This window comes from Sipha flava, unplaced genomic scaffold (genome assembly GCF_003268045.1).
Source record: "Sipha flava isolate LNK unplaced genomic scaffold, YSA_version1 67_pilon_pilon, whole genome shotgun sequence".
Classification (NCBI taxonomy): Eukaryota; Metazoa; Arthropoda; class Insecta; order Hemiptera; family Aphididae; genus Sipha; species Sipha flava.
The window spans coordinates 746194-764564 of record NW_020273607.1 but is presented as its reverse complement, the minus strand read 5'-3'; the positions used below and the strand labels follow the sequence as shown (position 1 = coordinate 764564).

General features: G+C 41.9%; 1 protein-coding gene across 3 annotated transcripts in view; it reads left to right on the top strand.

The window, feature by feature from the left end:
- Window positions 1–18371, top strand: part of LOC112691841 (BMP-binding endothelial regulator protein) — an 80510-nt gene that overhangs the window by 43228 nt on the left and 18911 nt on the right. For 2 of the 3 annotated variants that reach the window (XM_025566254.1, XM_025566255.1), the window contains exon 3: window positions 8961–9046. In XM_025566254.1, coding sequence (XP_025422039.1) covers window positions 8961–9046 — 86 coding nt within the window. Of the gene's footprint in view, window positions 1–8643; window positions 8881–8960; window positions 9047–18371 lie in introns of those variants that run through there. The other variant, XM_025566253.1, reaches the window with a different exon arrangement.

Sequence of the window (18371 nt, the reverse complement as noted above, 5' to 3'; positions counted from 1 at the left end):
TTTGAGGCGTGTATGTGTTCCGCTCGACCGACGGCCGAAACGTCTCGCGAAATCGACGGCCGGAGGGCGATGTTCGTCTCGGGCGGAAACCGACGACGGCCGCGAACAACGTGTGCGCGCAACCGCGAGCACGCGACGACCGGACGAACCACGCTCGGGATCGTTCGACAGCCCTTTGAACCTTTGTCCTAGCATCGCTGTTCCGTACGCGAACGCGGCACGCGAAAACCGTCGGTCGATTCCAGCGGTCTTGTTATCACCGTCGTGCCGAACGATTGCAAGAGCATCGAGTCGATCGTGTTGGTGAGTGGCAAATTGAGCGGTTACGATGATCCGCGGTAGCGTGGCGAACTCAACAGTTTTCAGAGTCAAGTATATTTTGTCGATACCAACCCATCTCTCAAAAAACTACAGTGGGGCCGGTACGGACGGATTTTTCAAAAGACGGAATAAACAGCTGTCTGCGGTGATAGCGTGTTTCGAGGGGCAGCCAATTTCGTAGTGCTTTAATAAAATCCACCGTCCGTTAGAAAAAATCCCTATCTTATAATCACGATCGATTATGTAATGTATATTTTATGGTGCAATGGTGTTGTATTGAAATTTCTTGAAATTTTCCTAAAGTAAAAAAAGTGAAATAACAATTCTAAACAACTTAAAGCCAGAAAAAAATTGTCTAAAAATTCAAATGGACCAAGATTAAATTTGATTATAGGGGTGGCAAATGCTTAAATCCTCCTCCGGTTGTAAGACAATATTCGTTTTTATCGACAGTGAACTTTACGGTGCCGATTTACAACGCGATCGTGTTGGTGGCAGGGGGAAAGAAAAACCTAAAGTTGTTACACGTTCTTGCCGGGTTTTCGCATGGACCGTCCGGGCGATGCGTATAAACAACAGTCCTTGACATAAGCGAACACACGTACTCGTGACGTACTCACGAACACGCGGTATGCACGTATATTTGTGTACAACGAATCAAGTCGAAATGTCATTACCAACTCGTTGCCTCGGTCGTAGCAGGCTCGACGTTCGCGATCCGCAGAAACGAACGTGTATTATAATCAATTCATTGTTATCGTTTTCATTTTATTTTTTCGCGTTAACCGGCTTTAGTTATTTTTTACAATAGTGTTTACATTTTTCTCCGTTTTGCATGATCCTCGGTTGCCCCAACTCAACCCGGCGTAAGTGCGTAACCACTCGACTCTTTCACAATTGAGATACGAGTATATGTACGAGTTCCTTAGTCCTAACCTGTTGACATATATTCTTCGGTTGTACTATTTGTAGCAGTGTGTTGCAGCACTCCATCACGGCGTAGGGCGTGTCCCATCATATCTCAACGTCTTATTTCATCTTATTTCATCGGTTCCACCGTTTCTCCAACTCGAGTCAGTAGTCCACTGACACTATTTTCGCGACTAATTCTTTTCACTCGCCTCCAGCCATGTGCCTATTTTCTACCTCGTCCGGTACCTATGACTCGCGGGGAACGGCACTCCGAAGAGAAAATTTTAAAAATTACCATTAGTATGTTCCCGTACTTATCACTTGCGTGCGATTGTGTACCGTACGCGCGCGTGCGCAACCGACCTCGGGTAATCGAGTGCGTAATCAAGCGCGAACCGTTTCGACCGCTCCGTATCACGTTATCACTGCACATCGTTTTCGTCCGATTCCGAGCCACAACAAACCCGGCGAACAGGGTGTTCGAGAGCATTGGGTTTTTTTCGGGCGTAATGATCGCGGCCGTAGGGAAATTACGTGCGAAATGATATTTTTTAATACCGACATCAAGCTTTAGTTCTGGTAGCGCAACTGGCCGGTAAACGCGCGCTGTAAACGAACAACGAACATTTAAAAAACGGCGTCTGCGGGGTCGTGTGTGTCGCCAGTCGTCGATTACTAGGTTTTTAATTGGGTGCACCGTGCGTTCGATTTTCAGTCGTTGTTCGGAGCAGGGTCCCCCGTCGTACACGGTTGGGCGTCGAAAAATACACTTGCCTCCGAAAACATTCTATTCCGCCGTGTCCCTGATCACGTCGTAACGTGTGCCGCAAAACGGGGAAAACAAAAACGTCGTCTTCTGGGAGCAGTAACGGACGCGAGCGCGTGCGCGTGCGTGCCTCTGTACGCGCACAGAAGAAGAAGACAATCTACCTCCCGCGGCGCGACCCGTCCATTCTTTATCGTCCTAATTGGATTGGGAGAAGTCGAAAAATTCCACCGGTTAATAATAATAATAATAACAATAGTAATACGTGGGAGACCATTAAGTACACTTTTTCGGAAATCGGCGAACGTCGCCGTGCGCAGGTTATATATTACGAGTATGTACGTAAAAAAAAAAAAAAAAAATAAAATAAAAATGAAGTATAAGCTCGCAAAGACGTTACACGCTCGTGCGCGTACATTTGTGTTCTTGTATAATTGTTTTGTGCGCGTGCACGTGTAGTATTAATGCGTATATTATATAGCCGGTACCGCATAATAATAATAATGGTTCTTTTTTTTTTTATTACTATTTATTTTAGGTATTTTCTTCCCTTGCCCGCCGGTTCTAGTTATGTTATGATTATCGTGTGCGCGCGCGCGCTTTGTTTGTTCTTCTCGAGAACGAGACCAACAGTGAAGACATACGCACACGCGAAGAGAAAGAGAGAGAGCGAAAGAACCCAAAATACCTACACGACTGATGCAACCGCCGCGTTCGTTGACGAGACAAAAGGTCCGGGGGGGGGGGGGCACTCATTAATAACGATGTCAGGGTAACATTTTGCCCGTCCCGTGTTATTACCGCACACCGGTGTAATCCGCTCGTTCGCGTGGTTATACATTATTATTATTATTGTATAAAGTCATCGGGTTTTTTTTTTTTTGACGTCGGCGGTCATGGCGGCGAAAACGAATTAAGTGATAACCCTCGGGATTGGTCATAACCGGACGCCGCCGCCGCCGCCGCCGATTGAGGAGACCACCGCCGAAGCGTGCATGTACAAGGATGACCGTACCCCGCGCAGCCCTCGCTACGTCGTGATGACGACCACCGCACGAACAAAGGATAACGTAGTGGTAATATGCGTTCGGCAGAGTAAAAAAAAAAAAAGCGAAAACGAAATATAAATAAATAAATCGAAAAACGTACGATACCCGTTATATGGTCGTCGTCGTTGGGTTTTCGTGTTACGATCGTTTTGTACGCTATGCTTTCCGCCAATACGAACACGCGCGTGGATACGGTGTGGGCGTATTGCGTATAGTTTCCCCGTGAATCCGTCACCGTTGCTCACGTCCAATCGTACACACCGGCATAGACGCAACTGGGGGGCGCAATAGGGTTTTGCACTCATGTTTTTTTTTTCCAGATCTATATAATCTATAGTAATTACGGTTAGATATCGTTTGATTTCGTTTTCAGCAATTTCAGCACCCCCAAATGGTTGGGCTCCAGTTGCGCCCGTGCACACGGGTAACAAGCTATGTTAATTTCGCGCCGGAACCACCGTGTGCGGTTTTACCTTCGACCGGGGCGCGTACCGCGTAAAACTTGGACTTTGCGTGCGGACCAACGCCGTAAACTTCTACCCCCTGGACGAAACGGGTAAACGTCGCACAGAGCGAAGTCTGAATGTCCCGTGACGATTCGTTTTTCCCCGAAAACATTTTATGACGTACGCGGTCACGCAACGCGAGGGATCGATAACGTACGGTGACGCTGTTCGAATATCCGTGTTCCGAGACCTTTTCCTTTTTCGATTCCCGAACGTCACAAGTTTTACATTTTTTTATTTTTATTTTCAACTTATCGTTATCGTTACGTCGATATATTTACATAACGGTACGGTAGAGGCTACGGAACAGCAGGTATTCTCATTCGTCCAAGTCATTCGTATCACATGGGCACGTTTATGACCGTGATCGTTGTAATTCTCGTCGCGGTTTTGTAGTTGAAAAAAAATTGATTTTTGTTTTTTCATCGTTCTCGTGGGATTCCGTGAAAGTTATTTTTCCCAAACGGATATTTTTGCATTTTTCAGATTTTTCCGTATCTTTGTTGGGGAAAAAACCCATACAGGCTGGTATCGTGAAATTTTTTAGCGGGAATCTCGGTGATACGAAAGCTGCGTTTTCCTCGATTTTTCAAGTACTCTGTTTCAGGTCCGTTGGGATCGTGATCAAATATTTTCTATCCGCTTAACATTAGCTGATAAGCGACGAAAATATACAACTTTCTCTTACCGGCCACCAGTCGTGTTTGACGAAAACCGTTTGGAATGCAACACGCGTAGAGTCCATTAAATTATTTATCCTCATTTTGCGTCCTACGACGTTGTTATGCGAGTTGTAACAATGAAAGTAGTAAGACCAATATTTCAAAAAATAATGGAAAATTTAAAATAGCTCCGTCTATAAACATAACGTTATTTGGTATTAGCAACGTTGTATTCGTCGACTGTTGACCTTAAAAATATAATCGTTCGTGCATTAAACCTGCACACGCGTGGTGCATGATTATCGACCGTTTATGACACAACACGCTGAAAAAGACCGCGTTTCGTGTATTTCGTATTTATCACGTAAATCAGTGATTCGTTCTCGAAAACCGAAGGGTATACGACTTCGTTACGAAATTACAACGGATTTCGTGCGCTATTCATGCGTTCTGATAAAACGCAAATGCCGTGATTTTATATGAATTTCGAACGACTCACACCGCGTTACATGTACCTCGTACGCGTAGTCCAATGCGTTCGATGAATTATTGATTCGATCCCCCCCCCCCACTCATTAAAGGATATCGTGTTGAAAAACAGTATTTTAACCGACAAAACAACGATATGTTGTACTCTTAATAGCAATCGGGAATTCCGATCGCGCAAACTGCGCATGGTCCAAACCCCGACTCGAATGAAATTCGACGGTCGAAGATGTGGTTACCGTCGCGTCCGTGCGATTCGACGACGATTTTTCACGATCACCATAGGAAAACGGTGTTCTGATCGAGAACACAGCACGTCATCGGCTTTCGAATCCGATACAACTATTGATAATTGTACCGCGCGCGCGTCTCATTCGTATCAATCTTATTATTACGCACGCGGTACTGGCTGAGCGCCAGAGCACGCGACGAACGTTCATTTCGAAAATGTTTACTCGGCAATGACATTGCTGAGGGCTAAAAAACGAAATAGAATGTAATAAATACTGTCCGCCCGGTGGTAAGACCTCCGGTGCAGTAAAATAATTTGAAAGTAATAACGTGCAACTGCCCGGGCGGACGGTTTCGTTATAAATGCATATTCCGTTAAAATTGAATACCTGTAGTTTATTTATTACGTTTAATCAATTGCTGCGAGTCAATAGTGAATATACATAGATTTTTATGAGCTACCTGTCTACATAAACGTACGTACCTACCATGTATACGGTAAAAGACGCTCGTGTAACTTATGCGCGGTATAATCATAGTATAATATATGCTATGAATATGATAATTATTGGCTTTTTTTCACCGTATATGGTCGCGATCGATGTCGCGCGTACGACACCGCAACGATAAATGCAATAAATGAATAAATAAGTTACGTTTTCGGACGAATGTTGAAATGATCGCCGAGATCCATACCCGTATATGCGAACGTAAATTACGTAACGTAACGTACAATAATGTGCATTATAATGCAGCATCGATTTATTATATATTATTGTTGTGTCGGCCGATGCACGTGAACGCAAAACAACGATAATTATTGTCGATTATATCGTATTGTGATACGGCGTTTGACGGACGAACAGGTGTTTCGAAATTGTTATGCAAAAAAAAAAAAACGTGTGAATGATACATAGAGGTGAAACTTAGGGGTGAAGGACGGGGATTCATCCCCGGGCTTAAAATTTTTGAGAGTGTAATTTTTGTGATTATTAACAAATACTTTGATATTTTTAATTTTGTTAAATACTGTTATTTGGTTAAAACTCAATAAGCCTATTAATTATTAGAAAAAAATATTCGAGAAGAGTATTTCGGTTCATGATAAAGCGGTGGTTTTAAAATTTTCTTCAGGCGTAAAAATTCCCAGGTCCGCCTCTGCGTATACGTATTGTCGCGTGCACGGGATCCGGTGCCGTAACTCGAGGCCCGCGTGCGAATCCAAACCACTGATCATCGAACGTTTTTAAGCATTTGACCTTTTGGTGTCCCATAATACATAGTTCGAGGCCCAATGTACGCAATGCACCCTGTTAAGTTTTCTCGGCACTGACGGGATATAATTTCGGCATTCGATAAAGTCTCTGCGCGTCGTCTGAAGTTGTAATCCCGGACGGGGACCGGCGACGCTACTCGTCCGTGTCCTCGGGTTAGGTGTAGGCGTACTAAAACAGGGACGAACGTTTATATCTTACCGGGGCCAGATCATTTTAAACCGCCCACCTAGCCCGAAAAAATCGTTCCGACTTCGCTCGGTTTATATTACAACTGCTTCAACGTTAAAACCACTAACCGCGTATACAACTATGTTCATAAGTGTACCGGTATACTTGGTAAATTTCAATTTATTTAACCGAAATGCATCCAAAAAAATTGGTTTTATCAGTGCAACACCTCAGTGCTAGATGTTTGCAAGCCGCTTCTGGTGTACAACATTACAATCAATGTACGATACGATTGTTGATTTGTTTTTTTTTTCGCACTGATAGTAATGGTTTATGTGCTCCGCGATGACTACTCATTGCTCCTATTCTCTATCCAACAGCGCGTCCAGGCGCCTCCCCCCAGGTTGAGAAACACTCAATTGTCATGTATGATATACATTACGCGATGATCGCATTGCCAAGCGCTCTGCACGCGGTATAACGTAAACTGTACAATATCGTTACAATGTGCGCGCGTAAATGTGTACGTATAGCGTGCGAGTGTACGCGTAGTATCGGCCAAGGTCTAGCCAAGAAAAAATGATGAAGGATAGGAGGAAAACTGTGTCCGTGGTACGTAAACAACAGTAATACGTCAGTCCGCGCGAGAGGAATAAAAAAAATAAAATAAAATGAAAAAAAAAAATCGGAGAAGGAAAACAGAAAAGACCGTTCGCAGATTATCGGGGCGGACGTACACTGAACAGAGGCCCGCCAGAGACCGGTGCCAGGAAATTTATCGTGATGAATCTACGTTTCCAATTGACACGGCTGTACGGCGAGTAGTCGCGCGAGTACAGTATCGCGCACCAGTAACACGTATCCGTTTTGCGGACATTGTATACAGTCCTGTATATTTCAAGGGGTGCTCGCAGTACATTTGGTCCTTATCTTAACAATACGGTGTATGTGTATTTAATAGACTAAAATGTACAACGCTATTGGATAAACACAATTTCAATTTTCCTATTTAATATCGCGGTATATTAGTATCACTTATTGTCCAACGTGTTTACGTTTTCCTGGAATCTCGTATATTTTTCTCGGGCAGCTTCGATTGTTTATGATCTGTACTTTTGCCGTAGATTGTAACTGTTGTATTATCGTAAAAGTGATATTGGCATAGTAAGTTTTTCCACGAGCATTTAGAACATTTAATTTAATTTGAACGATATCGGTTGAAATACGTGCCGCTTATTCTTGGACTTTCATTCTAGGGTCCCATTTTCAATACTTCGAGAGTGCCACATCCGCGTAGTGGACACAAAGATGAACTCAAGCTTAAAGGTAGTTTTTCAAAAACATAACTAGAAAGTCACTGCCAATAAGCATGTAATTTGTTACCAACCGAGAACGTTACCTGTTGCATTCTGTATGTATGTATATATATATATATATATATATATATATATATATATATCTTAATGTTGGTTGAAATTTAATTATTATTCACAAAACGATTTCTAAGGGGTTTATATAATAAACATTTTATATCCATTAGACGTTGATCAGAAATTAAAAAACTTTCATCGTAATTGATATGTGTAATACGTGGAATGCTTCATTGACCGGTCTCAAAATTGTAAAACGTTTCTTTACACACTAGAAGTAACAATAAAAAAATCGATGTCGGTTGAAACATGATAATATGGAGTGAATATGTTTGTAATGTCCGAAAAGGTGCAGGCTGAAAAATCAAGCGTGTCACGCGTTGATTTCATAAACCGTAAATTAAGTGGACGCAGAATTTTTATAAAACAAAAAAGTGACTTTTTCCGTTACGCAGTCGGAATTCGAATCCCGACCGTGGCCGGACGAGACGAGTTATAAATCGATTTGAACGTCGTCGTTGTCTGCGCCGTGACGTACTTGGGCAGCGTAAAGCTCGATTAGAAAACGAAACGTATCAGGTGTAGACGATCGTACGCCAAACAGATAACGAACTGCGTGCGCGTATTGTATCGGCGGGCGCACGTCTCCCCGACGCGAAATTAGCGCATTTAATAAATCTCGCTCAATAAGACTCGACGCGCGTGTAATCAGTCGGCCTGAAAACTGTCGGTGTAGACGTCAGCGTAGAATAATCATTAGGTTACAAAGTTTACAACGATAACAGTAATGTATTACACAACGTGTCGTCGTCGTCGTAGATGATCGTTTTCGTACATCGTTAGACCATGCAATCTTCGGACCGTCTCAGTCGCATCGGTCGCACGTGTCACAACGATGTGTTACGTCGGCATCATTTCCTCGTGCGCGCACGGTTTTACATTAATACGTTACGTGCACGAGATCAATACGACGGTTCGTGACCAAAGACCGCGAGCGATAACGACGTTATTGGGTTACGGATGTTTTTTTTTTTTTTGTTCGAAATCGCGCCTAAAAATAAAGTGGAAAAACATTACTGCCGAGAGTCGATCGCGTCGAACGCGATCAACAAGCGTTGCGCGCGCAACCTTGGTACATCGGTGATCATTCGGATTACAATCGACGGGAATCGTATGAATACTAACACGTTGGTGTGTGTGTGTGTGTTGCAGGTTACCCCGAAAGCTGCGTGAACGAAGGAGAGATCGTGAACGTGGTCACCATCAAGAACATGATGTGTTACACTTGCCTGTGCAAAGTGAGTACCCGCAATGTAAATAGTATAACACGCGCAACGCCGTCGACAGACATCAACAACGGTTGTTGCGCTTGCGCTCCGTGCTAACGGTGTAGTCGGACGACGTACACCCGACAACGGTCGGGGCGATAGGTTACGCGCGTAAAACGCGTGGTTTACGTTCGATAAGCGTATTGTAATTTAATAACGACGGTGTAGCGATCGGTAATAATTCATTCGGTCGGCGAGCCGAGTGAAAGTTCCGCCTATTAAAACTGGGTTACGCTACCTTGCCCAAAGCACCGGTCGCGCATATACATACGTGCGTGCACCGCGATAACCCGTCCGAAATCCGCCACCGTTTGCCCACCCGGGCCACTAAGTTTATGCTGCGCGCGCGCGCGTTCGGTTCGTTCGCCCGTTGCACACGATTCACGCCTAAACTGTCGATCATCGTTGCACTTTGAATCCGGTGTACGTCGAACGCATTCTCGTCAGCTTTCCCGGGCACGCGCACAGCGATGGACGCCGAACATTCGACGTCGACGCGTTAACAACAACAATCGTTTTAACGCGATCGCATACGACACGATCCGTTTAAGGTTAATCCGTTTTTCCCAGTTTCTCAGTTTCGTGGATTTCGAGGTTTTCGTTCGTTTCCGATTTCCTCGTACTAGAACGTTTCTGATCGAGAAACCGATTTTTCCGAACCGTCGTCGCCGAGCTCCGCGTTCTCTTTTCACCAGTCTTCCCGCCGCCACTCGTGTCACCCGGACGGCGCACGAGGAGAACACGCCGGGGGAATAAGTATCTAAACTCCGATTACCGAACGCGCCCCGTAACCCTGTGGTACCCGTCGCGCGAACGTACAAAGTTTTTTTCGGTACGCGCAACAAACGCTATAGCACGCGTATAGACTCAGCGAACGCGTACGACTCGCCCATCGTGTCCGCGCACGTCCGTTGTATCGTTCCAATTTTAGTACCGTCGAAACGATTGGAAAAAGTACAATTGTAATGTAAACAACACTTTACGCGAGCGGTAAACACTGGACCGCGATCTACGGAAAACGGAGATTTCCGACAGCGGGAATTGGCATCGGATCGCATAACATTTAATATCGTTCGGTGCCTACGGAACGTTTCACTCGACGTCGCGATGTACCGCCTCTGCACTCCCGGCTCACCGTTGCGAGTGGTGTACACGTGCTCGTGCCCGGAACGATTTTATGTACACACATTTTACGGTGTTCGAATTCATCGTGCGATACGATCGGATGAAATCGGGTTTTTATTTTCCGGATTCCTGCAGCCGCGGCGCATATTGTACACACCGTTGCATTTCGTCCGTAAACGTCGATTCGCAGATATTTCCGTCACGAAAACACGACTTGCAGAGCCTAAAATATATACTTTTTCGCACTGCACACTTAAGGATTTTGTCATAATCGCCTTTCAAACGTTAACAGTAACGAGGAGTAACACAATTAAAATAGTTAGATTTTGCTGATGATACATATAGAAATTTTAAAAATATGTAAAATTATTTAATAAAAAAAAATGTAAAATCAAAAACAAATACTATTATATGGATGATAAAACCGTAACACACTTTTTAATTTCGCATTACACACTTGTGCATTTCGTATTACACAAAGTGTCTCGAACTGCACACAATTTTAGTCCCTGACGACTTGATCTCTCACGCGTTCCACGGCTCGAATCGTTTTTACGAGTACGAGCATTGTTCCCCGAACGTTTGTTTCCAAACGTACGGTTTCAAAATCAACACGTTTACGTTGCTTACTTTTACCACTTCTTAATCCGCATCATCCCGGTGTTCATCGCGAAATCAAATCGGTTACATGCGTTTTAATCGTAGCAGATGCGAAATATTTTTTGTCCGAAGGAGATCGGTTATCCGAACGCGACACATGTAAATTTAATCACTGCCATCTCGATGAGGTTTTCGGTCGAAACCGTAATATCATACAATCGTAGTCGTTTGACGTTAACCAATACGCCATTAATAACAAGTAGAGATAATCGCGTGTTCGTTTTTAATTAATTAAGTCACCATCGCGTTTTATACGCTTTTTACCGGTATAATATTTATAGCTCATCGGCTCGGAGCTGTTGTAATAACATTTTTTTTTTTTTTTTGCTCATGATAGTTAACGGACAATGACACAGCGTGCAGTAAATATTTTATCAAACTGTATAAATTAAACGATTATCGCCTAATATAAAATACCGATGGAAACATTAAGAGTGCATCTTTTTTTTTAATTTTTTATTTGTACGTTCGCTGCTAACAAGTCGTGTTTGTTTTTATTGTACTCGTTTCCGCGGACGAACGATTCAGATTTTATTAGTGATCGTAATACACATCCTATACGGTGTCTAACAAGAATAATAATAATAAAAAAAAAAAAAAAATAATAATAATAATAATCATTATATAGTTTTACAATGATCGAAGCAAATACTAGTACTCAGATGTATATATACATATATATATTATACGTATGTTTTCCTATTCACCGCGCCGAGAAAGATCTGTATGATTTATTGTTATTGATATTTATACAGACCAAAAGCCAAGCCCACTAACTATTGAATCCTAGTAAACGCTTTATGTATACATTCCATTTATCTCATACATTTCAGCTAGCAATGTGATATAGTAGTGATACGAAATCGGTTTTTTTTTTCAATATTATTCTATTATTTAATTTTGCCCTGCTACACGTTATGGCGAACATATATAATATAGATAAGATTAACATAGTTTGCATAGAGATACGATAAAATTACATGCGAATCATTATTTCGTTTTTACGTCGTTGCTCGAGCTACTCATTGTACGTATACGTTGTGTGTAGGCTGTACGCTCTAATAGAGTGTAGCCGAGTGCTTTGTCGTCGTCCAGCTTCAGCGCTTTTATCCAGCGAGATAATAATTCTGCGCGTATTCGTCAGTTGTTGTTAATTGTATTATTATTGTTTTTACGATCTAACATGATGTAGTGAAAACCGCGAATATGAAATAAAATTCGGATTATGCGATATTATGAAATAAATCGAACATGGTTCATAATGAATATTAACTCGTACGTCAGCTGTACCATGATATAATATATACATGCGCTGTAATCGTGGCTGGTCCGACATGAAGTGTTTAAACGTACGGATGAGATTACGCGATTTATACGAGTAAATTCGCTGAAGGTCATGTTTGACAGGGACTATGTACAACTGTATACTAGGGACCAGAATCAAACCGTGTGACAGATTCACAACTTACACGACTGACAGTAAAAAGTACGTTCGGCTCGTAAGCTGCCTAAGTCGTAACCGTGGAAAACTTTGGTTTTTGTTAAGAATTCGAAACCGTCCACCGTTCGGCGGACGCTGCAGTGGTCAACATTTAGTATTACAACCGCGGTACCTAACTGGTGCACGCTGTGCACGAATCCGGTTTATGCGGTTTTTACTTATCCATCTGTTATCCGATGTATCATTATTATCGTTGTACCGGGTTATTAATTATAAAAGTCAATCTAAAAGAAATACGATTAATTTTTTTCATACGTACAATTACGTTTCGTAACGAGTCGCAGTAGCAGTAGTTTGCACGTGCATTACACAGTGTTTATTGAATCGAGCGACTTGTTACGTAAACGCATTTTCGACACGATTATGGTTTTTTTTTCCAAAATATACGTACGCATAAACAAACGTAGTGTTCGGTGAAGATGGTGCGCCGGGGACCCGTTTTTTCGTACCGACGCGAAATCCGTCCGTCTGCCGATTCGCGTGGGAAAAACGGATTCAAACGAATAAACGGATAACGTCGATGATGGCCGGAGACGATGATTGCGATGGGAACGTTCGAGGATTTTCAAGACGTCGACGAATCAATGTTGCGAATAATTAGGGATCGACGAAAACGTCGACGCGCGTTCTTCACCGCCGCAAATGCCAAGGCTGCGCATAACCCGTTTGGTCGTTGTGCACGCGTGTGCAAGTAAACGTCGTCTGTGCGTGTGTGTGTGTGTGTGTGTGCTATCGTTCAACAACACCCTCGAGGTTATGAAGCCGCTAACACGTACGTGGCGAAGGTATTACGCTGTTCATAACCGGTGGTAATGAGAGGAGGTACGACGTCGTGGGTTACACGGGAGCAACGAGAGGAGAGATAGTGAGACAGAGAGATGGAGAAAGAGGCGTTAAAAAAGAAAAAAAAAAACACTCACACGTGAAATCGACGACATACTACGCATAAATATTACGCGTACACTGCGATATTATCGTCGTTATTATATATTCGCGTTGGATTTTGACGCTAGAGTTATTATTACACATTGCAGTGCTCCCCCCCCTCCCCATACATTATTGTGGAACGTGTCTCGCTCGTATTATTACTTTGAACGCCGTCACGCAGCCCCGACTTTATCCGCAGTTCAAAGTTTTCAATCAGATCTGATGTAGATCGAAAACCATCGGATTACACGTGTATTTAAATATACGATACGTACATAGAAGATGGAATGATATTCCTTTCCCCGTCCGTTCTTGCGGATTTACGCACGGGCCGACGCGTTCGGACGTGATTTTTTTCTCGGCCTCTAGTCAACGACATGAAAAAATCGATAAAACGACGTAAAATCATACGCAAGGCTCCGTTTTCTAGTTGTAGTTGGTTAGTAGATAAAAAATAAATCCGTTACGTCGGTATCGCATTGATAAAATGCATCGTTACAACGTCTGCATTTCCGATACACATTATGTATACGCAGTAACAAGTGTACACTCGATGTTGAAATCGTATCGCCGTATTGATTTCATTAATTCTAAAGTTGGACAAAATTACGTAGTCATCTGATGAATACCAGTTAACATTTAATACGAACGTCTAATCGAAATGTTTTCCGTAAACTTATGTCGCATTAGCTACATGTATATATTTATAATATAGTCACCTCCGTTTTACTACCTCGCGCGCGCATCGTTATGCACTTCATAGAATATTTATGTGTCATATTAATAAGATAGTTGACGTTGCGTAGACATATAGTTTGGAGAAAAATAACGAGCCAACATAAAACAACAGTTCTTGTTTTTTTTTTTTTTTTTAATCCAACAAATTCACGAAGAATGCGTAATAAGGTGTACGACGAGGTTGGCAAACGTCCGCGATGCAGTGGTGTTTGAACACGCATTTATTATACGAAATAATAATATTACGGTTACGAAATGTGTGTACAATAATTAAATACGATCTGCACTGGGTATGCAACGTGGTAGTACAATAGAATGTAAACGTTTAATAGGATTTCTACTAGGCTCTATCGCGTACGTATTTGGAAGGAAATACAATAAATTCGTGTTTCCATTGCGACGATATTTACGTTGATTTTTTTTTTTTTTTTTTTTTTTTTTTATTCGGAAAGTTCAGTGCGAGCGTTTGATATCATGGCTGCAAATGCATAATGTTTAGAATATTTATCCGATTCGGAGTGCTATCAAACAAATGAAAAAATTTGAAAAAATTTGAAAAAATTTGTTTTAAAACAAATGGTTCCAAGTACTTTTCACCGGTTTCGAACGAGAGATCGCAACGAATTTTGAAGTTCTCGCGCACTGCGCTCTTGCGATCCGTAAACATTTGAACCCGATAACGCGAAAACAGCGATTGACCGCATTTCAGAAAGTCTCCATACGCAACGTGTAAATATTATTTTACATTACGACGTTGCGCGCGGTGACTTGTTCTCGGCAACAGTGATTTCATAACTTTCACGTGGATAGTTTTGATCCCGTGAGCAGTCGTCTCCGTCAAGAAGTTTTTGTTCGAAACGTTCGGTACGACGACGTTGGTTCGATAACGGACGTCGTACAGCCAGTGGCGTAGTCAGGATTTCTCAATGGGGGGGGGGGGGGTTACGGTTTAGGTCTATACAATATGTAGGTATACATAAAACATATCATTTTAAATTTTCTTGTACTTTATTTGAAGCATTTAAAGACAAACAATATTTTAATTACATTAAAATGAACATTAACCGTAGTTTTCTTGTTTTGGTCGCTAATTTATTTAGGACATCATCAGGTTTTATCATTATATCACTGTGTACATTCATCATTGCCAAACCATTCAACCTATTTTCACATGTGGTGTTTCGTAAATATCTTTTTAATGTTGAAAAATATCGTTCACTGTTAACAGTTGTAACTGGGAGAGTTGCTAAAATCTGTAAAAGTTTGAAAGTAGAAGGGAAAATTTATATGTAATATTTTTGAATAGCGTCGATAGCATTTTTTGGTAAATCTTAGTTCTTGTAAATTTTTGTTGTCAAATTTTAATTTCACTCATAGCTGCTAACACTCCGCAATCTAAATCGCCTTAATACATTTCAACTAGCTCTTTAATTTTTTATTCATATTGTATACTATTGGATGATGGTAAAATAACGTTAACATTTTCAGTTATAGATCTATGAGATAAAAATCATTTGATTGATTTAAAAAATGATCTATAAACGGAATGAATAAAGATATTCTGTCATAACCATCAGGCAAATCAATCTGGATATTACATCTATTTTTTTGCTTGTTATACGAGGAATAGATATTTCAATGTTTAAGGCATCACATTTAGATTTTGTATTATTAAATATAATTTTAAACTCACTTTTATCATTTAATCTTAGTTGTTTAATTATATTTACTACCTACGTCGTCAGCGGTTTGAATAGCTTCAACCAGATCTATATCTTTGCCTGAAGAAACTTACTTATCTAATGGTAAACTTAAACTCAACACATGTCCCAGTATATAAGTTTCTAGTATAAATTCTCGTTGTCTTATAGTACACAGCAATTGGTATGCTCCTAATGAAGCATCCTTATCAAGCCAAGTACAAACTTCTGATAAACTATTAACTATTGCATCAAATAACTAGGGGAAAATAATTATTGAGTCATGCTGGTCTACCTATCGTGTTGGACATAACAGTTTCAAGCGGTTATGGGTTGATGAAGAACGTACACGTTCTATTGATTCGGATAAAACATTTTTTTTTTTTTAGTATTTAAAAAAAATCCAAACTTATGATGAGGGACAAAACCATAGATATTAAACTAATGTTTAATATCTATGGACAAAACCGTTTCCGTATATGATAAATTGATAACATAGACTATCGATAGTTTAATAATTAATACGATGTTATGTACACATTATTATATTGTTACGTACCATTTTTTAAATAAGAACGCATCGTTATCATCCACGGAGGAACAACACAAAATGAGTAATTTATTGTTTTCTAATTGGTCACCATCGGTTGTCTACCACGGTTAACTATCAACGACGCCGTGTATACAGGGAATTGAATAATTAAAAAAAAAAATTTATTAAATAAAAACTAATGGGGGGGGGTACACCACCCACACCCCTCCTCCCGGCTACGCTACTGTGTACAGCTCTAACACTTTTGCATCTTGATTGCGCAAACAACTCAAACATCAAACACACATACGTGTATTACTTGACGAAATTTAATTACGAAATCGTTTGGAAATCACTGCGAACACGTTTTAAAGGTACCGCACACACGCACATATTGTACTCGTTAATAATTAATACGGACACTACAGTGAACGTGTGTATAGTAAGCGTACAGATATTACGTAACGCAGGGCTTAAGGTTTATAAACGTCAGTGGCACGCACTGAATTCCAAACGAACGTCTGCGACGTAACACCAAGCATAACACTGTACCTTCTGCGAACCGATTTAAATTTGTACGATATTTTCGTCACCGATACACAAACGCGATGCGATCCCTGCCGTTCTCGATTTTTCGTCCGCGTAATTCAATTCACCGTTTCCGCGACGCCACGGATAACAGGATTCTAGTGTATACATTCGTGTGCTACGAAAACAGTCTTGGGTCCTGGGCACCAAGCGAGTTCATCGTCCCCGGAGAGTACTAACCGAGCTCGCCTTGTCACTATCGACTCGAATAATAATGTCTGGAAAGAATGAAAAAAAAAAAAGAAACCGTATAGGACCGCTCGCAACGTGTACACGTTTTGATGCGTTGTGTCTTATCTACCCGGTGAAACGCGCGCCCCTCGTCCGGAGCGGTTCGGCTTACGTGTTCGTTTTCGTAAATTAATTATTACGCATTTCTATCAGCACGGGTAATGTTATATGCGGATTTTTGAAACCGTTCGATGATATCCATGCGCGCGGGACGATTTGAATTCTGTGATCAATTCACGCGAGCCGCCTGGTCGCGTTTTCGGTACGGTTGTATATTTTTGTATAATAATCGATGCTCCAAAGTTTTTCGACGACAGGTCAGACGAATCGCACGCATTCACGTAGGTAGACGTTTTAATCTAATTTTAATAACTTTGAATTCCATTATTTCTGTATAATCCATGATCTGCGCGATATAAATTATTGTACAATTATCAATTACGATCCTTTCAAGTAGTACCGAAGTAGACCCGGAAGAGCATCCACTTACCATCGGTGGAATGTACTCGTGTTAAAAATCGGGAGAGTTTTGTGACTTCGGCGCGTACACTTTCAGGCTGACGACGAGGAGAAAATCCGGGGAAATCCGCGCGTCGAACGGGTTTCGAATGTTCCGTAAAAAATAAAAAAATAAAAATAAAAACTAAATAAATAAAAAAATTAACTTCCCGACTCGACGAAGACGATGAACCTCACGCGTGGTAGAAATTTGAGCGTGCGCGGATAACCAGTTTGGTGGAAAGGAATAAAACGCGTACAGGCAAGCGTGTGCACTCCCCTCCAGCGGCCCACCCGTGACCCGTCGCAGTCGCATCAAAACCTTCGAGCGACGGTGGTCTTCTCACTCTTATCTCTCTTTCTCTCTCTCTCTCTCTCTAGACGTGATACGCGTCCCGTCCGCGCTCCAACCGATTGAACATTATTACGTCGACTTACGATCAGTGATCTTTTCCTGTGCAACACACGCGTTATGGTTTTGCAAAATAAATAAAAATATTTACACCGACTGAAAGCGATCCGAACGCGCGAAATCCGTTGTTGCACATCGACCGATTCAAACGTTCTCGCTTTGACCGGCTAATTTTTCGAAACGCACTCGCGTGCGACGAACGGTAAAGAATCCGAGCGATTTCGACCGCAAAGATCGATTACTTCGCTGGCGGTCGTCGAATCGCGGTGGTCGCGCGCGCGCAACAGTCCACCCGAAAACCGAACGTTTGGACGTGCGATCGGTTACCGATCATCGGTCGACACTGCAATACCTATGCGGTTGTTCCGCGAATAAGCCGAAAC